Here is a 23,616-nt window from a genome sequence, read left to right on the forward strand (position 1 = left end):
CCTTTGCTGGCTGGATTCAATTTTCATCACATTATACACTGCTCGTTTCTATGGTTATGACCACCCTGCCATCCATCAGTGATGGTGGTGCTTGCACACTATAGGAAAAAGTGTCAGCCTCTCTGGTGGCTGGGACCATGGGAGCTCACATAAGCGGGTGCTTTTTCCTATATTGTGCAAACACGATCACCACTAACGGATTGCAGGGTGGTCTGTAGCCATGGAAACTAGCAGTTTATAATGTGATGAGAAATGAACAGATGCTTCAAACCCCTGAAGACGCCACAGTTGTGGCGAAACATGTCGGGGGAGCTCTAGTTAGATTTTAGGAAGAAGCTCATTGGTGATTGAATAAGGGAGCCTTACTGCAGACATCCCCCTATTTTAAGCTAACAGGCAGCAGAGACATGAAAAGCCTGTGAAGTAAAACCGACTTAGCGTAGGTGATTTAGGGCTACTTGAATCCTGGCAGTAAGGATAGTGAATTTTTGGCAAGTTAGACCACAGTAAACTATTTCTGATAATCGAGAAACAAGTCTTCCCTGATAGATATAGTTGCTACTAAGGCTACTTTCACACTAGCATTCGGGGCTCCGCTTGTGAGTTCTGTTTGAAGGCTCTCACAAGCGTCCCCGAACGCTTCCGTCCAGCCCTAATGCATTCTGAGGGGATGCGGATCCGCTCAGAATGCATCAGTCTGGCACCGTCTGTTCTCCGCTCCGCTCAGCAGGCGGACACCCGAACGCTGCTTGCAGCGTTCGGGTGTCCGCCTGGCCGTGCGGAGGCAAACGGATCCATCCAGACTTACAATGTAAGTCAATGGGGACGGATCCGTTTGAAGTTGACACAATATGGCTCAATTTTCAAACGGATCCGTCCCCCATTGACTTTCAATGTAAAGTCTGGACGAATCCGTCTGAGCAACTTTTCACACTTAGAATTTTTTCTAAACTATAATGCAGACGGATCCGTTCTGAACGGATCCCATCGTCTGCATTATAGGAGCGGATCCGTCTGTGCAGACACCAGACGGATCTGCTCTGAACGCAAGTGTGAAAGTAGCCTAAAAGGGGGAACGCTGAGAAGATAGCGAGTTACTTATTTCCCTTAAGCCAGGTGGCAACATTTAATGTACAAACCAAACAAGTAACATAAAAAGACATATTGATACTTATGATATCAGAGCAAAGTTAGTGTGAAAAATAACACTTCTATTGCTCTCATGCAGAATTAAGCCTAAGCCCCACTATTTATGATATACAGTGAAACAAAAAGTATAACACCAATGCTCTTCAATGTTTTTAAAATCACGTAAGGCTTTGTTTGAAAATAGTCACATATATAATTTTTCCTTTTTATTTTAATTTTAAATAGGACTATAATAAAAGTTACATTTTAATAAATAAATAGGCCAAAACCAGAACTTTATAGCCTTTGGCTATTGATTATTAATATTTACAAATATGTTCTGAGCCAAAAAGGGTCCTTGCTTATAAATGTTTTAATATGTAACATACAATTTATTACTTTATGTATGTGGCTAATCTTTCAAATTAGAGTTTACCAACAAAAAACAAGAAGCCATGAGATTTTCACAAACATTGTTACAATATCAAAGGATACCTTGTAAAATGTGCCATTCTATGCAGTGCCAAGTGATAGCTGAAGTATATGTTCCCTGTATCATGCTTTACTACCCAGCATTATTTGTTGGTCTGTGTTAGGGAATGCATTAATTTATTTTACGCACATGCTTTACAGACATTAGCATTAAGCTGTCCCCAATGGGGCTCACAAGTTCCCTATCAGTATGAAACCTACACAAACATGGGGAACTCCTTGCAGATGTTGTCCTTGGTCAGATTTGAACCCTGGACCCCAGTGTTGCAAGGCACCAGTACTAACCACTGAGCCACCATGCAGGTATAAATGTTTGGGCTTGTTTTTCATGGTTGTTGTGTATCCCTTGATTCCACTGAAGGAAAATGTTAATGTTACATCATATAATGGAAGTCTACAGAGTTATGTACTGCACTTTGTGGAAGGCCCTTTACTATTTCTGACAATAGTCCTATGCACAAGGCTAGGTCTATAAATAATACTTTGGTGTAGAGCCTCTAATTCCACGCTCAGTGCCCTGATCGCATGAAACGTTACAGTGTAACAGCTTGCAGGACTTCCTGCCTTCATTTATGCAAAAATACTTTTGCGATAGTAAAGAAATACTTTGTATGTGGAAATGCTCATCAGCACTCACTGGCGAGATATAGAATTCCCCTTTACTTATCATCTTCTTTATTTTTCTTAGAGCTTTGTTGCGTTTGCGTAACACTCTCAGTGGGTTAAAGCCTGCCTGTAATGGATAGACATATTACAGCATTAAAATGTTGTTTTATAAAGACATTGAAACCATATATGTTTTTTTTAAGTTTAGAAACTCACAGCAGTCACAAGTTTATCTTTAAAAAAATCTATATTGGCAAAAAATATTGGCGATGGACATCTGAAAATCTTGATTCCGTGATGCTCATAGATCTGTAGAAGACAAGCAAAATTCAACAGTGAAATTACCAAAATTACTGATCAGCTGTCTATACAGATACCTATAGAATTGAAAGAGCCTTAAAAATAGGGGCACTTTTGGATACCATGAATAAAAATAAGTTGCACTAGGTTTAATTCAGTAATCTTCAGTTCTTCATTTATTTTCAGACAATTTACAACCTGCTTCTAGTTTAATATTTTTCTCATGTGGACATGTTCCTCCAGTAATACATGCTGGCAGTGAGGCCTGTGTGTCCAGTATACTGCAGTCTTTACTAGCTCTCATGTGCTTTCCTTCCTGTCTACAGCCTGTGTAAGCTGTCCTGCCTGAATGTTTTCCCCCTTTTCTACAATCTGATCTGCCATTTACTCCCCCCCTGCTGTCATCTTTTACACAGAGAGAAAAGAGGGGAGAGCAGAGAAAGCCATCAGAAACAACAGTGAAATAGATTTATTAATTAAGACTATTTATAAAGTTAATTAATTTTACATTTAGGAAGCAACTGAACAAAAGAAAAATCAGTACAAAGGTGCCCATAGCATTTAAGACATGGACTTGAGCTCATTTTTAAATTATATTAAATACTGCTGAAAACTATAACCTAAAACCATACTCTTAAATATGTTTGTGGCTTACATTTTGATAGTCTTTTCTGTTTCTGTAAATGTCAGTTGCTCCAATGTTTGCCAACTGGGAACATTTTGGACTGAAAAAAGCACAAATAACATAGTAAATGAGTATTGATGCATTTAAAAGAGGAGTATTATATAGCGATTGTAGATACACAAAAAAAAAAAACTGAACAGTAAAAACTGCTTCACAGTATAATGCCACCAATTCTCCCATCACAAATAACATTTAGTTCCGATGCTTATGAAAACTGAAGCCAAGTTTGCACTTGGACTAGAATAACCTTTGCCATTTGCATCAATTATGCAGTCCTCAGTCTCACATATACTAACAGAGCCTGAAGTTTCTTAATACCATGTCTATTTTCTTCCTATATTAAGCAATACTTATGGACTACTTATAGGTGAATGAATTGCAGTACTCACAATTGTGCACGGAATACAACTGTCAGCAACTCGAATCCTACTCCTGCTGCCAATCCAAGGTCAAGACCGAGTAAAACAGCAGCAATAAATGACACCACCCATACTAACTGCAATGAAAAAATTAACATTTTAAGCCATTTGGATATAAAATGTTTGATTACCTAAATATAAAACAATTTACTAATCATTTTTAGAGATCGCACTCCTGTACCACTCAGTAGAAAGACAAACAAATCCATGGAAACTGTTGTAAATCTAGGAAAACAAGCAATAATAATAATGATAGAGTCTCATTTGCATATGTCAAAACATCATTTTTCTCAGCAATGTAGGGACATATGAACATGGGACCAACACAGATGCCTTCAGCTGCCAAACGCACATGTAACAGGTCAGCCAGTTTCATAGATACAAATCTGCCCTTTAACCACTTCAACCCCGCTAGCTGAAACCCCCTTAATGACCAGGCCACATTTTACACATCTGCACTACACTACTTTCACCGTTTTTTGCTCGGTCATGCAACTTACCACCCAAATGAATTTTACCTCCTTTTCTTCTCACTAATAGAGCTTTCATTTGGTGGTATTTCATTGCTGCTGATATTTTTACATTTTTGTTATTAATCGAAATGTAACGATTTTTTTGCAAAAAAATGACATTTTTCACTTTCAGCTGTAAAATTTTGCAAAAAAAACGACATCCATATATAAATTTTTTGCTAAATTTATTGTTCTACATGTCTTTGATAAAAAAAAAATGTTTGGGAAAAAAAAATGGTTTGGGTAAAAGTTATAGTGTTTACAAACTATGGTACAAATATGAGAATTTCCGCTTTTTGAAGCAGCTCTGACTTTCTGAGCACCTGTCATGTTTCTTGAGGTTCTACAATGCCCAGACAGTACAAACACCCCACAAATGACCCCATTTCGGAAAGTAGACACCCTAAGGTATTCACTGATGGGCATAGTGAGTTCATAGAACTTTTTATTTTTTGTCACAAGTTAGCGGAAAATGATTTGTTTTTTTCTTACAAAGTCTCATATTCCACTAACTTGTGACAAAAAAATATAACTTCCATGAACTCACTATGCCCATCACAAAATACCTTGGGGTGTCTTCTTTCCAAAATAGGGTCACTTGTGGGGTAGTTATACTGCCCTGGCATTTTAGGGGCCTAGATGCGCGAGAAGAAGTTTGAAATGAAAATCGGTAAAAAATGACCGGTGAAATCCGAAAGGTGCTCTTTGGAATGTGTGCCCCTTTGCCCACCTAGGCTGCAAAAAAGTGTCACACATCTGGTATCGCCGTACTCAGGAGAAGTTGGGGAATGTGTTTTGGGGTGTCATTTTACATATACCCATGCTGGGTGAGAGAAATATCTTGGCAAAAGACAACTTTTCCCATTTTTTTTTTATACAAAGTTGGCATTTGACCAAGATATTTATCTCACCCAGCATGAGTACGGCGATACCAGATGTGTGACACTTTTTTGCAGCCTAGGTGGGCAAAGCGGCCCAAATACCTTTTAGGAGGGCATTTTTAGACATTTGGATCCCAGACTTCTTCTCACGCTTTCGGGCCCCTAAAAAGCCAGGGCAGTATAAATACCCCACATGTGACCCATTTTGGAAAGAAGACACCCCAAGGTATTCAATGAGGGGCATGGCGAGTTCATAGAATATTTTATTTTTGTATTTTCTCACAAAGTCTCCCTTTCTGCTAACTTGGGACAAAAATTTCAATCTTTCATGGACTCAATATGCCCCTCACGGAATACCTTGGGGTGTTTTCTTTCTGAAATGGGGTCACATGTGGGGTATTTATACTGCCCTGGCATTTTAGGGGCCCTAAAGCATGAGAAGAAGTCTGGAATATAAATGTCTAAAAATTTTACGCATTTGGATTCCGTGAGGGGTATGGCGAGTTCATGTGAGATTTTATTTTTTGACACAAGTTAGTGGAATATGAGACTTAGTAAGAAAAAACAAAAACAAAAACAAAACAATTTCCGCTAACTTGGGCCAAAAAAAATGTCTGAATGGAGCCTTACAGGGGGTGATCAATGACAGGGGGGTGATCAGGGAGTCTATATGGGGTGATCACCCCCCTGTCATTGATCACCCCCCTGTAAGGCTTCATTCAGACGTCTGTATGATTTTTACGGATCCACGGATACATGGATCGGATCCGCAAAACGCATACGGATGTCTGAATGGAGCCTTACAGGGGGGTGATCAATGACAGGGGGGTGATCAGGGAATCTATATGGGTGATCACCCGCCTGTCATTGATCACCCCCCTGTAAGGCTCCATTCAGACGTCCGTATGTGTTTTGCGGATCCGATCCATGTATCCGTGGATCTGTAAAAATCATACGGACGTCTGAACGGAGCCTGACAGGGGGGTGATCAGGGAGTCTATATGGGGTGATCAGGGGGTTCATAAGGGGTTAATAAGTGACAGGGGGGTGGGTAGTGTAGTGTAGTGTTTTGTGGTACTTTACACAGCTACCTGTGTCCTCTGGTGGTTGATCCAAACAAAAGGGACCACCAGAGGACCAGGTAGCAGGTATATTAGACACTGTTATCAAAACAGCGTCTAATATACCTGTAAGGGGTTAAAAAAATCGCATCTCCAGCCTGCCAGCAAACGATCGCCGCTGGCAGGCTGGAGATCCTGTCTCTTACCTTCAGTTCCTGTGAACACGCGCGCCTGTGTGCGCGCGTTCACAGGAAGTCTCGGCTCTCGCGAGATGACGCGCCGGCGTGTCACTCTGCGCAGAGCTGCCGCCTCCGGACCGCAGATCTACGTTAGGCGGTCCGGAGGCGGTTAAGGTCCAGCTGGGTGTTACCAGTTAAGGGTGTGTCCCTGAACAGTATGGCACTGGCAGAACTGATTGGCTAGTACACACTGTGTGGGGACACAGCCTCAACTTGTAACACTCATCTGGATAACATAGAGTCATAAGAATAGATGCTCCAGAACTGTTAGAGGTTATATTACAAGTAATGCGGAAAGAATAAGCTAATGCACGTGTGCTTCTGGCAAAAGAAAGTCCAAAGAGTCTAGGATAATTGATTAGGATCTTTATTGTCAAAACATTTTAATATTGGTTTGGTATTTTCATTAGGCCGGTTGAAAATACCAAACCAGTATCGAAACACATTTCTAATAAAGATCTCAAAAAACAAGATGGCTGCACACCATTATATATACAGACAATAGAGCTAAGAAATGGGGGTCATTCTAGATAAAAGTGACCCCCATTTCTTAGCTCTATTGTCTGTATATATAATGGTGTGCAGCCATTTTGTTTTTTTGTAATTATGTTTGCCTCATGGAAATGCACCTGTGATCCTGAAGGTTTTAGTCTGAATTTTCTTGCAATATATTGGGGGTGGCACCCCTTTTAGACTGGACACGCCCATCTACCTGGGACTTCTGAGCAGAGTATGTTTGTAGCTGGTTCCTACACTGCCCTGAATATTGTAGGCTTAAGTAAGTCCAAAGAGAGGCATTATATTTAGTGATAGGGACCCTTCTGTGGAAGCCACCTTGATGGCTGATAGATGGGCCCGACACGTATGTGCGCTAAGGGCTTCCATTATTCATGTATTCTCATTTATAGTCAGTATTGTACCACTTTTATCTAGAATGACCCCCATTTCTTAGCTCTATTGTCTGTATATATAATGGTGTGCAGCCATCTATGTTTTGTAATTATGTTTGCCTCATGGATATGCACCTGTGATCCTGAAGGTTTTAGTCTAAATTTTCTTGTAATAAAGATCTCATTCATTTATCCTGGACTCCTTGGGATTCTTTTTGCCATCAAGGAAAAATATTTATAGGGTAGTTGTAAAATCAAAAACACTGTCACTGAAAACAACTACCTAGGAAGTTGTTTTCAGTGACAGTATTCTTTTTGTCAGCAGCACATATGCATTTGCCCCATTCTTCTAGTATTACTTACATTAATAGCGGTGTTATCTATCAACCTCCTGGGCTAAGGTGCAGGAACTGGAAAAACAAAATTCTATCTCAAAAGGGTAAGCACAATATCTAGAGCATTTACTGCTCTTTTTTTCTTTACATGTTGTGCCATGTTCTTCTATCTCAACAGTGACGTTCAGGTGAGGTTACAGGCCCTCTATAAAATTCCTCTAACACCAGTTAAAGCCCAACTTTATCAGTGAAATAAGTTTATATTAACGATGTCCATGGTGTATGTTCATGAAAATAAAGCTTGAAAACAATGGAATTTAAATAGAACTATTTTTGTAGTTAGGTCCCATGGTGCATCAACTACAATTAAGAGTCCAGTGGATGGTTCCTTTCAGTTACTGACAGAATTACATACAGGTTTATTTATGTTCACATGGACTGGTCCCCTAATAATTTAGGTATTTAGTTGTAAGCTCTTATGGTCAGGGACTACTCTCCTTTTGTCTCTTGTCTTGTTTTGATTTCTTGTCATTTTCTTTTCTTATGGCTTTCCCAATTGTGTAGCCTTGAGAAATATCTCAGTATTGTATAAAATAGTATTCTTTTGGCTACAAAATCAAAATACATTATTTACTGTAATAGACCTACTTGATTTGTTGTAAATGTATCTCTTTTTTAATTAGATGACGCTGTTATCCAAACATATGATTGGCCTTCATTTATAAAAGAGAGTTACAATCCTATTAGTATTCTTTAAAACATGTAACCTCTTCTAGATACCATTGTGCTAGATACCATTATCTAAATTGCTGGAAAAAAAAATGTAATTTATAGAGTTGGAACCTCTATGGACTTCCATTTTATTGCTATACTTAGTGTGACACTTTGTACCCAGACAAGCGATCATACTATGCAAGCAACTCGTTTCCTGTCATTATTTAAAAAACTCTTGTGTCTTTTTGGCAGCAGTTTAAAGGCTCTGAGGTAATATAGTCATATATTTTATAAGAATCAGTTCTTATAAAATATTGGCTCAGGTCCTTGGACATTGCACTAGAATGTTCTAAGGACTAAAAACGAATGTTTTTTTATTATTTTTTTTATATATATATATATACAGCTTTGATGTGGTACTTACACAATCATATTTATCTTTCCGGAACAAATTAGGAATTTCATTGAACTGCATCAACATGCCCTTCAGATTGATGATGACTAAGGCTGCAAGTACAGACTAAAAGAGGAAAAGAAGCAAATTCAGAGGTTGATTCACATACATTTACTGATTGAGATGATTTTATATTAAAGAATGAGGTAACTGTACCTTTTGCAGTGGTTCAAGGAGAAATCCTATAGCCAATGTGACAATCATGACAATTATAGCTGATAAAAGTCCTGCTACCTATTGAAAGATGATAACATATATATAAAAATAGTTTTCTATCTAAATGCTTCTACTATTGAAATGGAGAAAGCAAGGAATAATCAATGCAAAGTTGTGTGGAAATGGGTGACCAGATGACCAGGAGGCTCCGCTCCGTACCTTTTGATAGGTAGACAGCAGTATTGATCGCGAATATTCTAATCGCAAATTTTTATCGCGAATATCGGCACTTCGAATCATGAATATTCAGGATTTTTTTTTCATCAGTAACCTCCCTTCTTGCTTGTGGGCCAATTAGAAGGCTGCAATATGTTTGTCAGAGCATAGCAACATCCCTAGCAACCAATAGGAAAGTTGCCTACCCCTTTATTATATAAGAAACTCCCCAGCAGCCATTTTCTGCTGTTTTTTGCTTGTGTGAGAGAGACAGCAGTGTCATTGCTGTGCTCTGTGCTTTGCTGAGTTATTTACATTGCTGAGTCAATTAGATTAGATAGTTGGCTCATATATATAATACAGATAGTTAGTTGGAGATAGTCAGTGTAGGTTAGATAGTGATATAGTGTAGCTGCATGTAGGTGCAGGGTGTTAGGTAGTGTGGTAGGAGATATTTCTCTGCTGTACATACATACAGTCGTGGCCAAAAGTTTTGAGAATGACACAAATATTAGTTTTCACAAAGTTTGCTGCTAAACTGCTTTTAGATCTTTGTTTCAGTTGTTCCTGTGATGTAGTGAAATATAATTACACGCACTTCATACGTTTCAAAGGCTTTTATCGACAATTACATGACATTTATGCAAAGAGTCAGTATTTGCAGTGTTGGCCCTTCTTTATCAGGACCTCTGCAATTCGACTGGGCATGCTGTCAATCAACTTCTGGGCCAATTCCTGACTGATAGCAACCCATTCTTTCATAATCACTTCTTGGAGTTTGTCAGAATTAGTGGGTTTTTGTTTGTCCATCCGCCTCTTGAGGATTGACCACAAGTTCTCAATGGGATTAATATCTGGTTTCCAGTTTCCAGGCCATGGACCCAAAATGTCAACGTTTTGGTCTCCGAGCCACTTAGTTATCACTTTTTCCTTATGGCACTGTGCTCCATTGTGCTGGAAAATGCATTGTTCTTCACCAAACTGTTGTTGGCTTGTTGGAAGAAGTTGCTGTTGGAGGGTGTTTTGGTACCATTCTTTATTCATGGCTGTGTTTTTGGGCAAAATTGTGAGTGAGCCCACTCCCTTGGATGAGAAGCAACCCCACACATGAATGGTCTCAGGATGCTTTACTGTTGGCATGACACAGGACTGATGGTAGCGCTTACCTTTTCTTCTCCGGACAGGCCTTTTTCCTGATGCCCCAAACAATTGGAAAGAGGCTTCATCGGAGAATATGACTTTGCCCCAGTCCTCAGCAGTCCATTCACCATATTTTCTGCAGAAGATCAATCTGTCCCTGATGTTTTTTTTTTTTTTTTTAGAGAAGTGGCTTCTTTGCTGCCCTTCTTGACACCAGGCCATCTTCCAAAAGTCTTCACCTCACTGTGCGTGCAGATGCGCTCACACCTGCCTGCTGCCATTCCTGAGCAAGCTCTGCACTGGTGGCACTCCGATCCTGCAGCTGAATCCTTTTTAGGAGACGATCCTGGCGCTTGCTGGACTTTCTTGGATGCCCTGAAGCCTTCTTAACAAGAATTGAACCTCTTTCCTTGAAGTTCTTGATGATCCTATAAATTGTTAATTGAGGTGCAACCTTAGTAGCCACAATATCCTTGCCTGTGAAGCCATTTTTATGCAATGCAATGATGGCTGCACGCGTTTCTTTGCAGGTCACCATGGTTAACATCGGAAGAACAATGATTTCAAGCATCACACTCCTTTTAACAGGTCAAGTCTGCAATTTTAAATCAATCAGCCTGATATAATGATCTCCAGCCTTGTACTCGTCAACATTCTCACCTGAGTTAACAAGACGATTACTGAAATGATCTCAGCAGGTCATTTAATGACAGCAATGAAATGCAGTGGAAAGTTTTTTTTGGGATTAAGTTAATTTTCATGGCAAAGAAGGACTATGCAATTCATCTGATCACTCTTCAAAACATTCTGGAGTATATGCAAATTGCTATTATAAAAACTTAAGCAGCAACTTTTCCCATTTCGAATATTTATGTAATTCTCAAAACTTTTGGCCATGACTGTACATGGTACAGTCATGGCCAGTCAGACATAGTGCTGTGATGTCACAACAACACTTAGTGCACCAATCAGTAATATCTACTCAGACCTGATAAAATGTAAAGTTGCATGTATTGCACCAAAAATATGTGCATCATTAGTGCCAATTTTTTCGCAATCGTGAATATATTGGAGCACAGTGCTGTAATGTAAAATTACTTACAGTGATCAGGAGTCACGAAAGTTGCTGCCAACCATTTTCTCCAGCCTCAGGAAACTTCTAGCAGCTTGAAAAATGTAGCAAAAGTGAACTACGCCTGTATTGTGCGCGCAATATGCGCATGTTACATTGCCGTTTTCCGCAATCAAGAATATAATTACTGGAGATCACGAATTTGCGAATTTAGGGCGAATATTAGGTCAAAAATTCTAATATTGACTATGCTGCTCATCACTAGTAGACAGTAGAGATGAGCGAATCGAAGTTGATGAAGTGGAATTCGATCAGAATTTCAGGATAAATTTGATTCACGCTTCGTGGTAAAGAATCAAATTTCTTCCTAAAATTGCTGCTGCACATGTGAGGATATGGAGCAAGGAACTCTGTGAACGCAGGTTCACCCATAATGCCATGCATGCAGCCAATCAGCAGCCAGCCAGCCCTGTGATGTCCCAGCCCTATAAATAGCCTTAGCCATCTTGGATTCTGTCATTTTCCAGTGTACTTTCCAGTGTACTTAGTGCAGGGAGAGACATCAGCAGGCGCTAGGGACAGTGCTAGGAAAGACTTAATTGTGCTAAAAAAAAACTATTTACAAAGTTCAGGGAAAGATTATTCAAGGTGTCGGGAAAGGATAGGGAGGAATCATTTCACAGCATTTATGTAGAACAGGGTTCAGTAGGGGAGGTTACAGCCTGGGTAATAGGAAGAATCCTATTACACCTTCCTGCACTGACTGGGGATCCAAATTGCCATTATACAGCTCTGTAATTCCAGCAAACCGTTCTTGTTATTGGGGTGCAAGTGCTGTTTGATATAGCCATTAACAGGGTTTATTACAAGGAAATATTTCTACATCTTATTTGCCCTTTTGCGGTGCAGTTATATGTTCTAAAGCATTTTTGGCTTGTATTAATGGGAAAAAAGGGCTTATTAGCGGAGTGTGGAAAAAAGAAAAATATATTTACTGTTCAGCGGTGCAGTTATATGTTCTAAAGTCTTTTGTGTCATGTATAAGTGGATAAAATAAGGGGTTATTTGTCGTTCAGTGGTGCAGTTTTATGTTCTAAAGCCTTTTGTGCAGTGTATAAATGGAAAAAAGAAAAATATATTTGCCATTCAGCAGTGCAGTTATATATTCTAAAGCCTTTTGTGTCGTGTATAAGTGAAAAAAAATAAGTGTCTACTTGCCGTTCAGTGGTGCAGTTATATGTTCTAAAGCCCTTTTTGTTGTGTATCAGTGGAAAATAAAAATATATTTTCTGTTCAGAGGTGCATTTATATGTTCTAAAGCCTTTTGTGTCGTGTATAAGTGGAAAAAAAATAAGGGCCTATTTGCCGTTCAGCAGTGCAGTTATATGTTCTAAAGCCTTTTGTGCTGTGTATAAGTGGAAATAAATAAGAGCCTATTTGCCGTTCAGCTGTGCAGTTATATGTTCTAAAGCCCTTTTGTGTAGTGTATAAGTGGAAAAAAATAAGAGCCTATTTGCCGTTCAGCGGTGCATGTGCATGTTCTAAAGCCCTTTTGTGGAGTGTATAAGTAGAAAAAAGATAAATATATTTGCCGTTCAGTGGTGCAGTTATATATTCTAAAGCCTTTTGTGTCGTGTATAAATGGAAGAAAATAATGGCCTATTTGCTGTTCAGCAGTGCAGTTATATGTTCTAAAGCCTTTTGTGGAGTCTATAAGTGGAAAAAAGACAAATATATTTGCCGTTCAGTGGTGCAGTTACATGTTCTAAAGCCTATTGTGTTGTGTATAAGTGGAAAAAAATAAAGGCCTATTTGCTGTTCAGCGGTGCAGTTATATGTTCTAAAGCCCTTTTTGTCGTGTATTAGTGGCAAAAGAAAAATATATTTGCCGTTCAGCGGTGCAGTTATATGTTCTAAAGCCCTTTTTGGTGTGTATTAGTGGAACAAAAAAAAGGGCTTATTAGACGTGTGGTGAAGTGAAAAAATTACAGACTTTTTGGGGGTGTTTTAATTTCCTTTTTATTTATTTATTTGATCTCACAGTATGTCGGACTGCTACTGGCGCTGGCACTGGTCGCAGCAGAGTAAGGGGATGTGGCAGCAGGAGTCGTAGCGAGAGGCTTGAGCTCCCAGTGTCATCTAGCGGTCATGTTGTTCCACTTCATCCCAAGTGACACCCGCCAAGTGTCGATGGGTTCATCAGACACAACCCTTAGTTGGCATGGCCCGGGAGCAGGCCCTGTGCCCTCACCTGTCCTCAACCTGCCTCTGTCCTTTTCTGTTCCCTCAGCCAGAGAAGTATTATATGCTATGGGATCAGCCCCACTATACAGCAAGGACGAGCTACTAGAGGACAGTCAGCAGCTACTGGCCAGCCAAGATGTCGAGGAGACATCCGCCGCTTCCTTCACTGGGCAGGCAAGTAGTGATGAGGAGAGTGGCGTGGGAGCTAGTGTTGCCGGCGGTGAGGCTCCTGACCCAGAGACTGTTGAGGAGGACATCAGTGACTTGCAGACAGTACTCGATGATGATGTAGCTGATCTCACTTGGGAGCCGGGTGAATTAGGGGCTTCATCATCATCGGGAGAAGAGGGTGGCAGCTTCCCCGTGAGGCAGCGGTGGAGACAGTGAGTTGATAGCGTGGTCGGGAGATAGAAGGGTGGCAGCAGCAGGTGGTCTGTAGCCAAACTTGCCCGGGGTAGACCACCCACTTTGCAGGAGCCTATCTGCCCAGAAAGTAGTGGTGCACGGGTTCACGGAAGCAGCGGTGGCAGTCAGTCAGTGCGTAGTGTTGGGGGTAAAATGACCTACTCGGCGGTGTGGCAGTTTTTTGTTAAGCCGCCGGAGGAGGTGGACATGGCCGTATGTAGAATCTGTGGGCAGAAGGTGAAGCGTGGCAAGGGTGCCAATGTTGGCCCCACATCCTTGCGTCAACATATGCATCGTCACCATAAAGTAGCCTGGGAGAACCGTGGTGGTCCAGCCTGCCGCAGCAACCGCTGCATCACCCAGTGACACACACCCGGTTTCAGGCAGTCAAGGCTCCACCACCTAAGCTGAAGGGAGCTGTCTGTCCTTCCCATCATCTGCTAGTCCTGATGCTCCTCCTCCTCCTACGCCTCGTCAGTCAGCAATCGATCACCGAAGCGATTACCAAGAGACAACAGTATGCGTGCACTCATCCAACGGCACAGAAGCTGAATGTGCTTCTGGCCAAGTTGCTGGTGCTGCAGTCCCAGGCTTTCCAAGTGGTGGACTCTGCACCTTTCAGAGAACTGATGGCTTGTGCTGAGCTGAGGTGGAGAGTCTCAAGCTGTCATTTCTTTGCCAAAAAGACAGTACTAGCCCTGCACACACATGTAGAACAGAAGGTGGGCCAGTCCTTGAGCCTGTCGGTGTCTGCCAAAGTGCACACCAGCGCCGACGCGTGGAGCTATAACTACGGTCAGGGACAATATGTCCTTTACGGCCCACTGGGTGAATGTGGTTCCTACACAGCCACATCAGCATCTTGGCCAGGTGACGCCGCTTCCGCCTCCACGTTGTCACGCCGTTGCTCCTGCAACAATGCCCGCTCAGGCTCCTCATCCTCCACCGTGTCCTCAGCCTCCACTACAGGGACAATTCACAGTGCCCCTCCAGCATACCACATGTGCAGGCGAACTGAGTCACACAGGGGAGGAACTGCTCCGTGTGCTTCATCAAGAAATCTAATCCTAGCTTTCTCCACGACAACTCAAAATTGGAACCATGTGACTGACAACAGGAAGAACATGGTGTCGGCACTGGGTCAAGAAAGGCTGAGCCATGCGCCCTGCACAGCACACGTGTTCAATCTGGCTGTCAAGCTGTTCCAGAAGTCTTTCACCCATCTGCAAGACATCCTAAAAATGTCCATGAAACCTTGCATGCACTTCAGCCACTCATACACTGCAAAGCACACCCTCCTTGAGCTGCAGCGGCAGAATGGCATTCCCCAACATAGGCTGATATGCGACGTTTCCACCCATTGGAATTCCACCCTCCATATGTTGGACCGACTATACAAACAGAGAAAGGCCATAAAGATTTCTTGATGATCCAAGGGGACAGGAGTACTCCCTTATGTAACTTCAATGTCAGCCAGTGGCAACTGCGTGACACCTGCCGTTTGCTCAGGCCCTTTGAGGAGGTCACGTTATTTGTCAGTCGCCAGAACTATGGGATGAACAACATAACTCCACTGCTTCATGTCTTGGAACAGATGCTGGTAAATCTGGCTGCTCAGGGGACTGGAGACGTGGCACCTAGATCTCACGGCCACATGAGCCCTGTGGGGGCTGAACTGGAGGAGAAGGACATTGAAGCACAAGCAATGTGTAGTGAAATGGGTGGTTTTTACACACAGATGACAAAAGAGGAGGAGTAGGAGCAGCCAGAGGAGCTACAGGGTGATTAGGAAGACGAGGCAGAGGACCCAGACACACTGTGGCAGTATGCAGTGGATATGGAGGCAGGGAGTCCCTCCGAGTCACTTGCATGAATGGCCTGATGCATGCTCACTTGCTTGGGTAGTGACAGCCAAATTGTCACCATTTGGCAGAGGGATGACTTCTGGGCCTCCACCTTGTTGGACCCTTGCTACCGGTCCAAAATGGGGGCCTTTTTTACACCCACTGAGAGGGAGGACAAACTCATCTATAGAGATGCAACCTCGATGTCATCCATAAAGTTGAAATTAGGCCTGTGTTGTTCATGCAGAGGCACAATGACTGGATTAATGATGTTTTTCAAGTAGTATGGGCTTATCACTGTACCATTTACAAAAAGTAGGGCAGTTCTGTATTGAGTAGACACACCTGCCCACCAAAGGCTCGTCTGGTGACAACAGTGGCTGATGCATAGTGCTCTCCTTGACGTCTCCAACATTGTTGGCAGCCATCATTTCTGCTCAGCGTGAATCGACTTTCATCCCTCATCCAATGTAGATGCTCCCCGGCCCATGCAAGATGATGCCTGTGCCTGGTGGTGTGGTCAGGTAACCTTGCAGGTCGTCTAGCATGCAGACCACACTGATATAAACAGTTTTTAATGGTCTGACGTGACATTTGTTTGCCTCTCACCTCCCTTAAATGTGCCTGGAGTTGTGTGGCATTCATCATCTGGTTCGGCAATCCATTGTTCACAATAAAGCAGTCATCAGTGTGGGATGTGGCCAAAGGACGTCCCCTTCTATGCCTTTCTGTGACTCTTCCAATCTCTCTGGATCTCTGTTGCAACCTGCTGATGACAGTCTGACATCTCATCTCAGTGACCACTTCCGAATATCCTGCTTCAATCCTTGCAATGCCGAGGTAGTGTTGATCAATTATCAGGTGTCGTCTTGGTCTTATGATGTCAAAATGTGAACAGCATGATGAGGAGGACTATTTAAATATCAATTCTAATTGAACCAGGAAATGTATTGGGCGATTCATGGATGAAACACCTGTTGTGAATTTTGCTGTTAAGCTCCTTGTTAAAGAACAGCAAGTTGCGCAAAAAGTACTGAAACATTGAACAGTTGGACATGTGCATTCAAAAGTTTAGAAAAGGTCACATTAAGTTCATCTGAAAAAATTAGAGTGCATTTTAGGTTCATCCTGAAATTTTGCCCACAAGCCAAATATCCCTAACTTTTTGTGAATAGTGCATATACACCCCACACACTGCATATATAATAAGCACATATACATATAAGAAATGCAATAGGTATAGATATATAGTATATGCAATAGTGTACGAGGTGAAATTTATACCTCGTACCACACATATCAGTACACTGCTGTATATACTATATATCTGTACATATTGCATCTATAATACTGTGTAATATATGCAGTATGTATATATATATATATATATATATATATATATAGTTATATATACAGTACAGACCAAAAGTTTGGACACACCTTCTCATTCAAAGAGTTTTCTTTATTTTCATGACTATGAAAATTGTAGATTCACACTGAAGGCATCAAAACTATGAATTAACACATGTGGAATTATATACATAACAAAAAAGTGTGAAACAACAGAAAATATGTCATATTCTTCTAGGTTCTTCAAAGTAGCCACCTTTTGCTTTGATTACTGCTTTTACACACTCTTGGCATTCTCTCGATGAGCTTCAAGAGGTAGTCACCTGAAATGGTTTTCACTTCACTGGTGTGCCCTGTCAGGTTTAATAAGTAGGATTTCTTGCCTTATAAATGGGGTTGGGACCATCAGTTGCGTTGTGGAGAAGTCAGGTGGATACACAGCTGATAGTCCTACTGAATAGACTGTTAGAATTTGTATTATAGCAAGAAAAAAGCAGCTAAGTAAAGAAAAACTGGTTCATGAAGGTCAGTCAGTTTGAAAAATTGGGAAAACTTTGAAAGTGTCCCCAAGTGCAGTCACAAAAACCATCAAGCACTACAAAGAAACTGGCTCACATGCGGACCGACCCAGGAAAGGAAGACCAAGAGTCACTTCTGCTGCGGAGGATAAGTTCATCCGAGTCATCAGCCTCAGAAATCGCAGGTTAACAGCAGCTCAGATTAGAGACCAGGTCAATGCCACACAGAGTTCTAGCAGCAGACACATCTCTAGAACAACTGTTAAGAGGAGACTGTGTGAATCAGGCCTTCATGGTAGAATATCTGCTAGGAAACCACTGCTAAGGACAGGCAACAAACAGAAGAGACTTGTTTGGGCTAAAGAACACAAGGAATTGACATTAGACCAGTGAAAATCTGTGCTTTGGTCTGATGAGTCCAAATTTGAGATCTTTGGTTCCAACCACCGTGTCTTTGTGCGGCGCAGAAAAGGTGAACGGATGGACTCTACATGCCTGGTTCCCACCGTGAAGCATGGAGGAGAAGGTGTGATGGTGTGGGGGGCTTTGCTGGTGACACTGTTGGGGATTTATTCAAAATTGAAGGCATACTGAACCAGCATGGCTGCCACAGCATCTTGCAGCGGCATGCTATTCCATCCGGTTTGCGTTTAGTTGGACCATCATTTTTTTTTCAACAGGACAATTACCCCAAACACACCTCCAGGCCGTGTAAGGGCTATTTGACCATGAAGGAGAGTGATGGTGTTTCCCCTAGATGACCTGGCCTCCACAGTCACCGGACCTGAACCCAATCGAGATGGTTTGGGGTGAGCTGGACGGCAGAGTGAAGGCAAAAGGGCCAACAAGTGCTAAGCATCTCTGGGAACTCCTTCAAGACTGTTGGAAGACCATTTCAGGTGACTACCTCTTGAAGCTCATCAAGAGAATGCCAAGAGTGTGCAAAGCAGTAATCAAAGCAAAAGGTGGCTACTTTGAAGAACCTAGAATATGACATATTTTCAGTTGTTTCACGCTTTTTTTGTTATGTATATAATTCCACATGTGTTAATTCATAGTTTTGATGCCTTTAGTGTGAATCTACAATTTTCATAGTCATGAAAATAAAGAAAACTCTTTGAATGAGAAGGTGTGTCCAAACTTTTGGTCTGTACTGTATATATAGTTATATATCTCTGTAGAGCGATAGAGAGTATTGATATGATACATACAAGGTATAATAGATGCAGTGTGTACAGAAATATGTGGTCAGTTATACATTATGGTCACTGTGTGTGAGGTACATGAGGTAGTAATGATGTCACTGTCTTCAGTATTATATATGAGTGAGCAATGTGTAAAATCAGGGCATGGGTGGGGGGAGGCAAATGAAGAGGAAAAATGGAGGACCTCCTTATACCACTCCATTCCAGTTTTTAATAGATCAATGCATAGCACATTATGCACTTCTAATCCATGCTGGTAGGGGGTTGAAGGACCTGTGATGATGTCATCACAGGTCCTGGCAGATCCACCTATTAAACCTGGGAACTACAGATGTAGCAGGGTTAGCACTCATGCTCTTAACTCAAATTTCTTAACTCATCACGTTATCTTGAGACAAAAGCCATTGAAAAGCAATTGAAGGTGTTTGCTTAACGCATTTAGTTTAGATAACACGTCTCATAATTCATGAGTGTTAACTCTACTGCATCCGTACAGCATCCTTGGTGCAGTTCCTTTGCTAGATCATGCAGGACCTGTGATGCTGAAGATGATGTCATCAGAGGTCCTGGCAGATGCATTGTTCTAACCTTGGAACTACACTATTATCTGTGCAGTTCCCTTGCTAGATGTACAGGACCAGTGATGACATCATGAAAAGGTCCTTTAGCTTCCTCCTCTGACGATAGGAATTTTAGATGAATGGGATCCAGTATTGAAGGTAATTAGGGGGCAGGGGCCTATCCTCCACTACACGGCTACCCTTCCCCACAGGCTCCATAGCAGCTGCGTGGTTCACCTATATGTGAGGTATGCCACTGTGTGTGAGATCATCTAATTTACTTTACCTTGAATGGAATATATGTCTGCAGATCAGGTCCACATTTAGAAAAAATTAATCTACACAACTGTATGGCTTTACTGTCATGAATGTGTATTCAGTGTGTAATGTGTATTTTCAGTTTAATTTGTAAAGCCTTATACATAAGATCTATGGAAACATGAGCATGGCATCTGTATTCTAGCATGGCAAATTGTGGCAGGAGTCAATGGGACTCATCTTGGCTGGAGTCTGGGATTTTTTTTCACTGTATACTGTAGTTATCTGTATTACACGCAGGGTAAACGTGCATAAGTGCATCTGAGAATGGATATGTCGGTCAGGTTATTCATGCTAATATTGAATTCACTCACACACTGTCATTAGAGCAAATTTCATTATCTCAACTGACTCTTTCTGTTCCCCCATTTGTATAACCTTACAGTTATACAATATAATTATACTATACTATATACTATATTATACTTTATAGTATACTATATATAACTAGAGGCGTGAAATACTGATCAATGTACTTCTGCCCACTGAGGCCAACCCCACTAATCCCAAGAACTGGCTAGGAAATAGGTGGAGATTATATTGAACTCAACAGGAATGGCACTTTCCATAAACCCTCATTGTACGCTTGTGGCCTGCTTTTTTTGGTTTGCTGGGATAAAAACTGCTGTATTCATAAAGTCAGTACCTCCATTGATTTTATGTACTGCCCTATTTACGTGTCATAAAATGTTTGTTGTGAAATTCCTTCAATTTACTATGGACTTTAAGACCAAATCAATGAGATTTGGATTAATATTGCTAAGTCTGCAAGTATATGCCTACATACAAAGATGGTTCCTGCTAGTAACCAAGTTACTAGTACAAACCGGATTCCAAAAAAGTTGGGACACTAAACAAATTGTGAATAAAAACTGAATGCAATGATGTGGAGATGGCAAATGTCAATATTTTATTTGTAATAGAACGTAGATGACAGATTAAACGTTTAATCCGAGTAAATGTATCATTTTAGAGGAAAAATACGTTGATTAAAATTTTCACGGTGTCAACAAATCCCCAAAAAGTTGTGACAAGTAGCAATAAGAGGCTGGAAAAAGTAAATTTGAGCATAACGAAGAGCTGGAAGACCAATTAACACTAATTAGGTCAATTGGCAACATGATTGGGTATAAAAAGAGCTTCTCAGAGTGGCAGTGTCTCTCAGAAGCCAAGATGGGTAGAGGATCACCAATTCCCACAATGTTGCGCAGAAAGATAGTGGAGCAATATCAGAAAGGTGTTACCCAGCGAAAAATTGCAAAGACTTTGCATCTATCATCATTAACTGTGCATAACATCATCCGAAGATTCAGAGAATCTGGAACAATCTCTGTGCGTACGGGTCAAGGCCGTAAAACCATACTGGATGCCCGTGATCTCCGGGCCCTTAAACGACACTGCACCACAAACAGGAATGCTACTGTAAAGGAAATCACAGAATGGGCTCAGGAATACTTCCAGAAACCATTGTCAGTGAACACAATCCACCGTGCCATCCACCGTTGCCAGCTGAAACTCTACAGCGCAAAGAAGAAGCCATTTCTAAGCAAGATCCACAAGCTCAGGCGTTCTCACTGGGCCAGGGATCATTTAAAATGGAGTGTGGCAAAATGGAAGACTGTTCTGTGGTCAGACGAGTCACGATTCGAAGTTCTTTTTGGAAATCTGGGACGCCGTGTCATCCGGACCAAAGAGGACAAGGACAACCCAAGTTGTTATCAACTCTCAGTTCAGAAGCCTGCATCTCTGATGATATGGGGTTGCATGAGTGCGTGTGGCATGGGCAGCTTGCATGTCTGGAAAGGCACCATCAATGCAGAAAAATATATTCAGGTTCTAGAACAACATATGCTCCCATCCAGACGTCATCTCTTTCAGGGAAGACCCTGCATTTTTCAACAAGATAATGCCAGACCACATTCTGCATCAATCACAACATCATGGCTGCGTAGGAGAAGGATCCGGGTACTGAAATGGCCAGTTTGCAGTCCAGATCTTTCACCTATAGAGAACATTTGGCGCATCATAAAGAGGAAGGCGCAACAAAGAAGGCCCAAGACGATTGAACAGTTAGAGGCCTGTATTAGACAAGAATGGGAGAGCATTCCTATTTCTAAACTTGAGAAACTGGTCTCCTCGGTCCCCATACGTCTGTTGAGTGTTGTAAGAAGAAGGGGAGATGCCACACAGTGGTGAAAATGGCCTTGTCCCACCTTTTGGGGATTTGTTGACACCATGAAATTCTGATTCAACATATTTTTCCCTTAAAATTGTACATTTTCTCAGTTTAAACATTTGTTCCGTGATTTATGTTCTATTCTGAATAAAATATTCGAAGTTGGCACCTACACATCATTGCATTCAGTTTTTATTCACGATTTGTATAGTGTCCCAACTTTTTGGGAATCCGGTTTGTAGAAAGTACCAAGTAAAATGTAACCATTTTTGTATGCCTTTAGTTTAAAGCAGTTATCTGAGATGCATCGCAATCCTATGAGTCCGCCACATTGGGCAGATGATCCCAGCTTGGGGATTGAACCCCCAGCGCATGAGTGACTCTGAATCTCTCACAAGAATTTTGGGTAGAGAATCAGACTTATGCTTGTGCTGCTGGTTGTAATCCCAGCCTAGGATCATGTACCCAAGGTTATAGTCTGGCCATTGGGACACCCACTGAAACTGAAAATGAGGGAATTATGTGATATATATAGTCTCTCGCAAGTGAAATAGACAAGAGTTATAGAAACCTAATCAAGGGTTAGCCATGCCTTCTGAATACATTAGCTGAACCTTCAAAACCTTGCGGTGACAAAAATCACCATATTGGGTGTAATTTACTCAGACTGGCGTTTCACACTCTGATCTTAGTAAAAACCCTGCTGAAGACAGATCTCACACCTCTTAATAAAGTAGTTCCACCTTCTGTCGGCCATGCACCAGAATTGGAAATGTACTCCACCCAGAAGCTGGAGTAGATTACTGATGTAATGTGCGCCAGTTTTCTGGTGTACATGTAGTTAAATGAGTCAGGTTGTTAATAAAGGGCTTCTGTCACCCCCCAAAACTCATGTCTCATTTTTGGGCATATTAAAATCCTTATTGGACGACTATTCCCCATATAGGGCTCTTACCTTGTTCTGTGGCTTGGTTTCACTAAAAATCGATCTTTTAAAATATGTAAATGGCTTCACTACCAGCAAGTAGGGCGTCTACTTGCTGGTAGCCGCTGCATCCTCCTTTCCAAAAAACGCCCCCTCATCCTGCTGATTGACAGGGCCAGGGAGCGCTCTCCTCCTCCGGCTGGCCCTGTCTGCAATTCAAATCCCGCGACTGCACCTCATTTGGCGCAGGCGCTCTGAGAGGAGGACGCTTGCTTCCTCAGAACTCCCTCAGTGCGCCTGCGCTGATGATGTCACCTCTAAACTCGAAAGAGAAGATTTCATTGGCGCAGGCGCACTGAGGAAGTGCTGAGGAAGCGAGCGTCCTTCTCTCAGAGCACCTGCGCCGACTGAGGTGCAGGCGCGGGATTTGAATTGCAGACAGGGCCAGCCGGAGGAGGAGAGCGCTTTCTGGCCCTGTCAATCAGCAGGAGGGGGGGGCGTTTTTTTTAAAGGAGGATGCGGCGGCTACCAGCAAGTAGACGCCCTACTTGCTGGTAGTGAAGTCATTTGCATATTTTAAAAGATCGATTTTTAGTGAAACCAAGCTACAGAACAAGGTAAGAGCCCTATATAGGGAATAGTCGTCCAATAAGGATTTTAATATATCCAAAAATTAAAAATGAGTTTTGGGGGTGACAGAAGCCCTTTAAGCTCCTGCCATACTGAGGGCATCAGAAAAAGTTAAAAAGTCACAAAATGGCACTTGTGTCA

At 41.7% G+C, this 23,616-nt stretch overlaps 1 protein-coding gene across 1 annotated transcript in view; it reads right to left on the reverse strand.

Annotated features, from left to right (window-relative positions):
- The window catches only part of LOC122925814 (chloride anion exchanger-like), a 63,373-nt gene that overhangs the window by 14,360 nt on the left and 25,397 nt on the right, over positions 1-23,616 (reverse strand). Inside the window, exons 10-15 of the mRNA XM_044277170.1 lie at positions 8,873-8,950; positions 8,687-8,782; positions 3,601-3,707; positions 3,182-3,251; positions 2,443-2,535; positions 2,258-2,353 (exon numbers count right to left, since the gene is read on the reverse strand). Of these exons, the coding sequence (XP_044133105.1) occupies positions 2,258-2,353; positions 2,443-2,535; positions 3,182-3,251; positions 3,601-3,707; positions 8,687-8,782; positions 8,873-8,950 (540 nt within the window). The remainder of the gene's footprint in view (positions 1-2,257; positions 2,354-2,442; positions 2,536-3,181; positions 3,252-3,600; positions 3,708-8,686; positions 8,783-8,872; positions 8,951-23,616) is intronic.

This window comes from Bufo gargarizans, chromosome 2 (assembly GCF_014858855.1).
Source record: "Bufo gargarizans isolate SCDJY-AF-19 chromosome 2, ASM1485885v1, whole genome shotgun sequence".
Classification (NCBI taxonomy): Eukaryota; Metazoa; Chordata; class Amphibia; order Anura; family Bufonidae; genus Bufo; species Bufo gargarizans.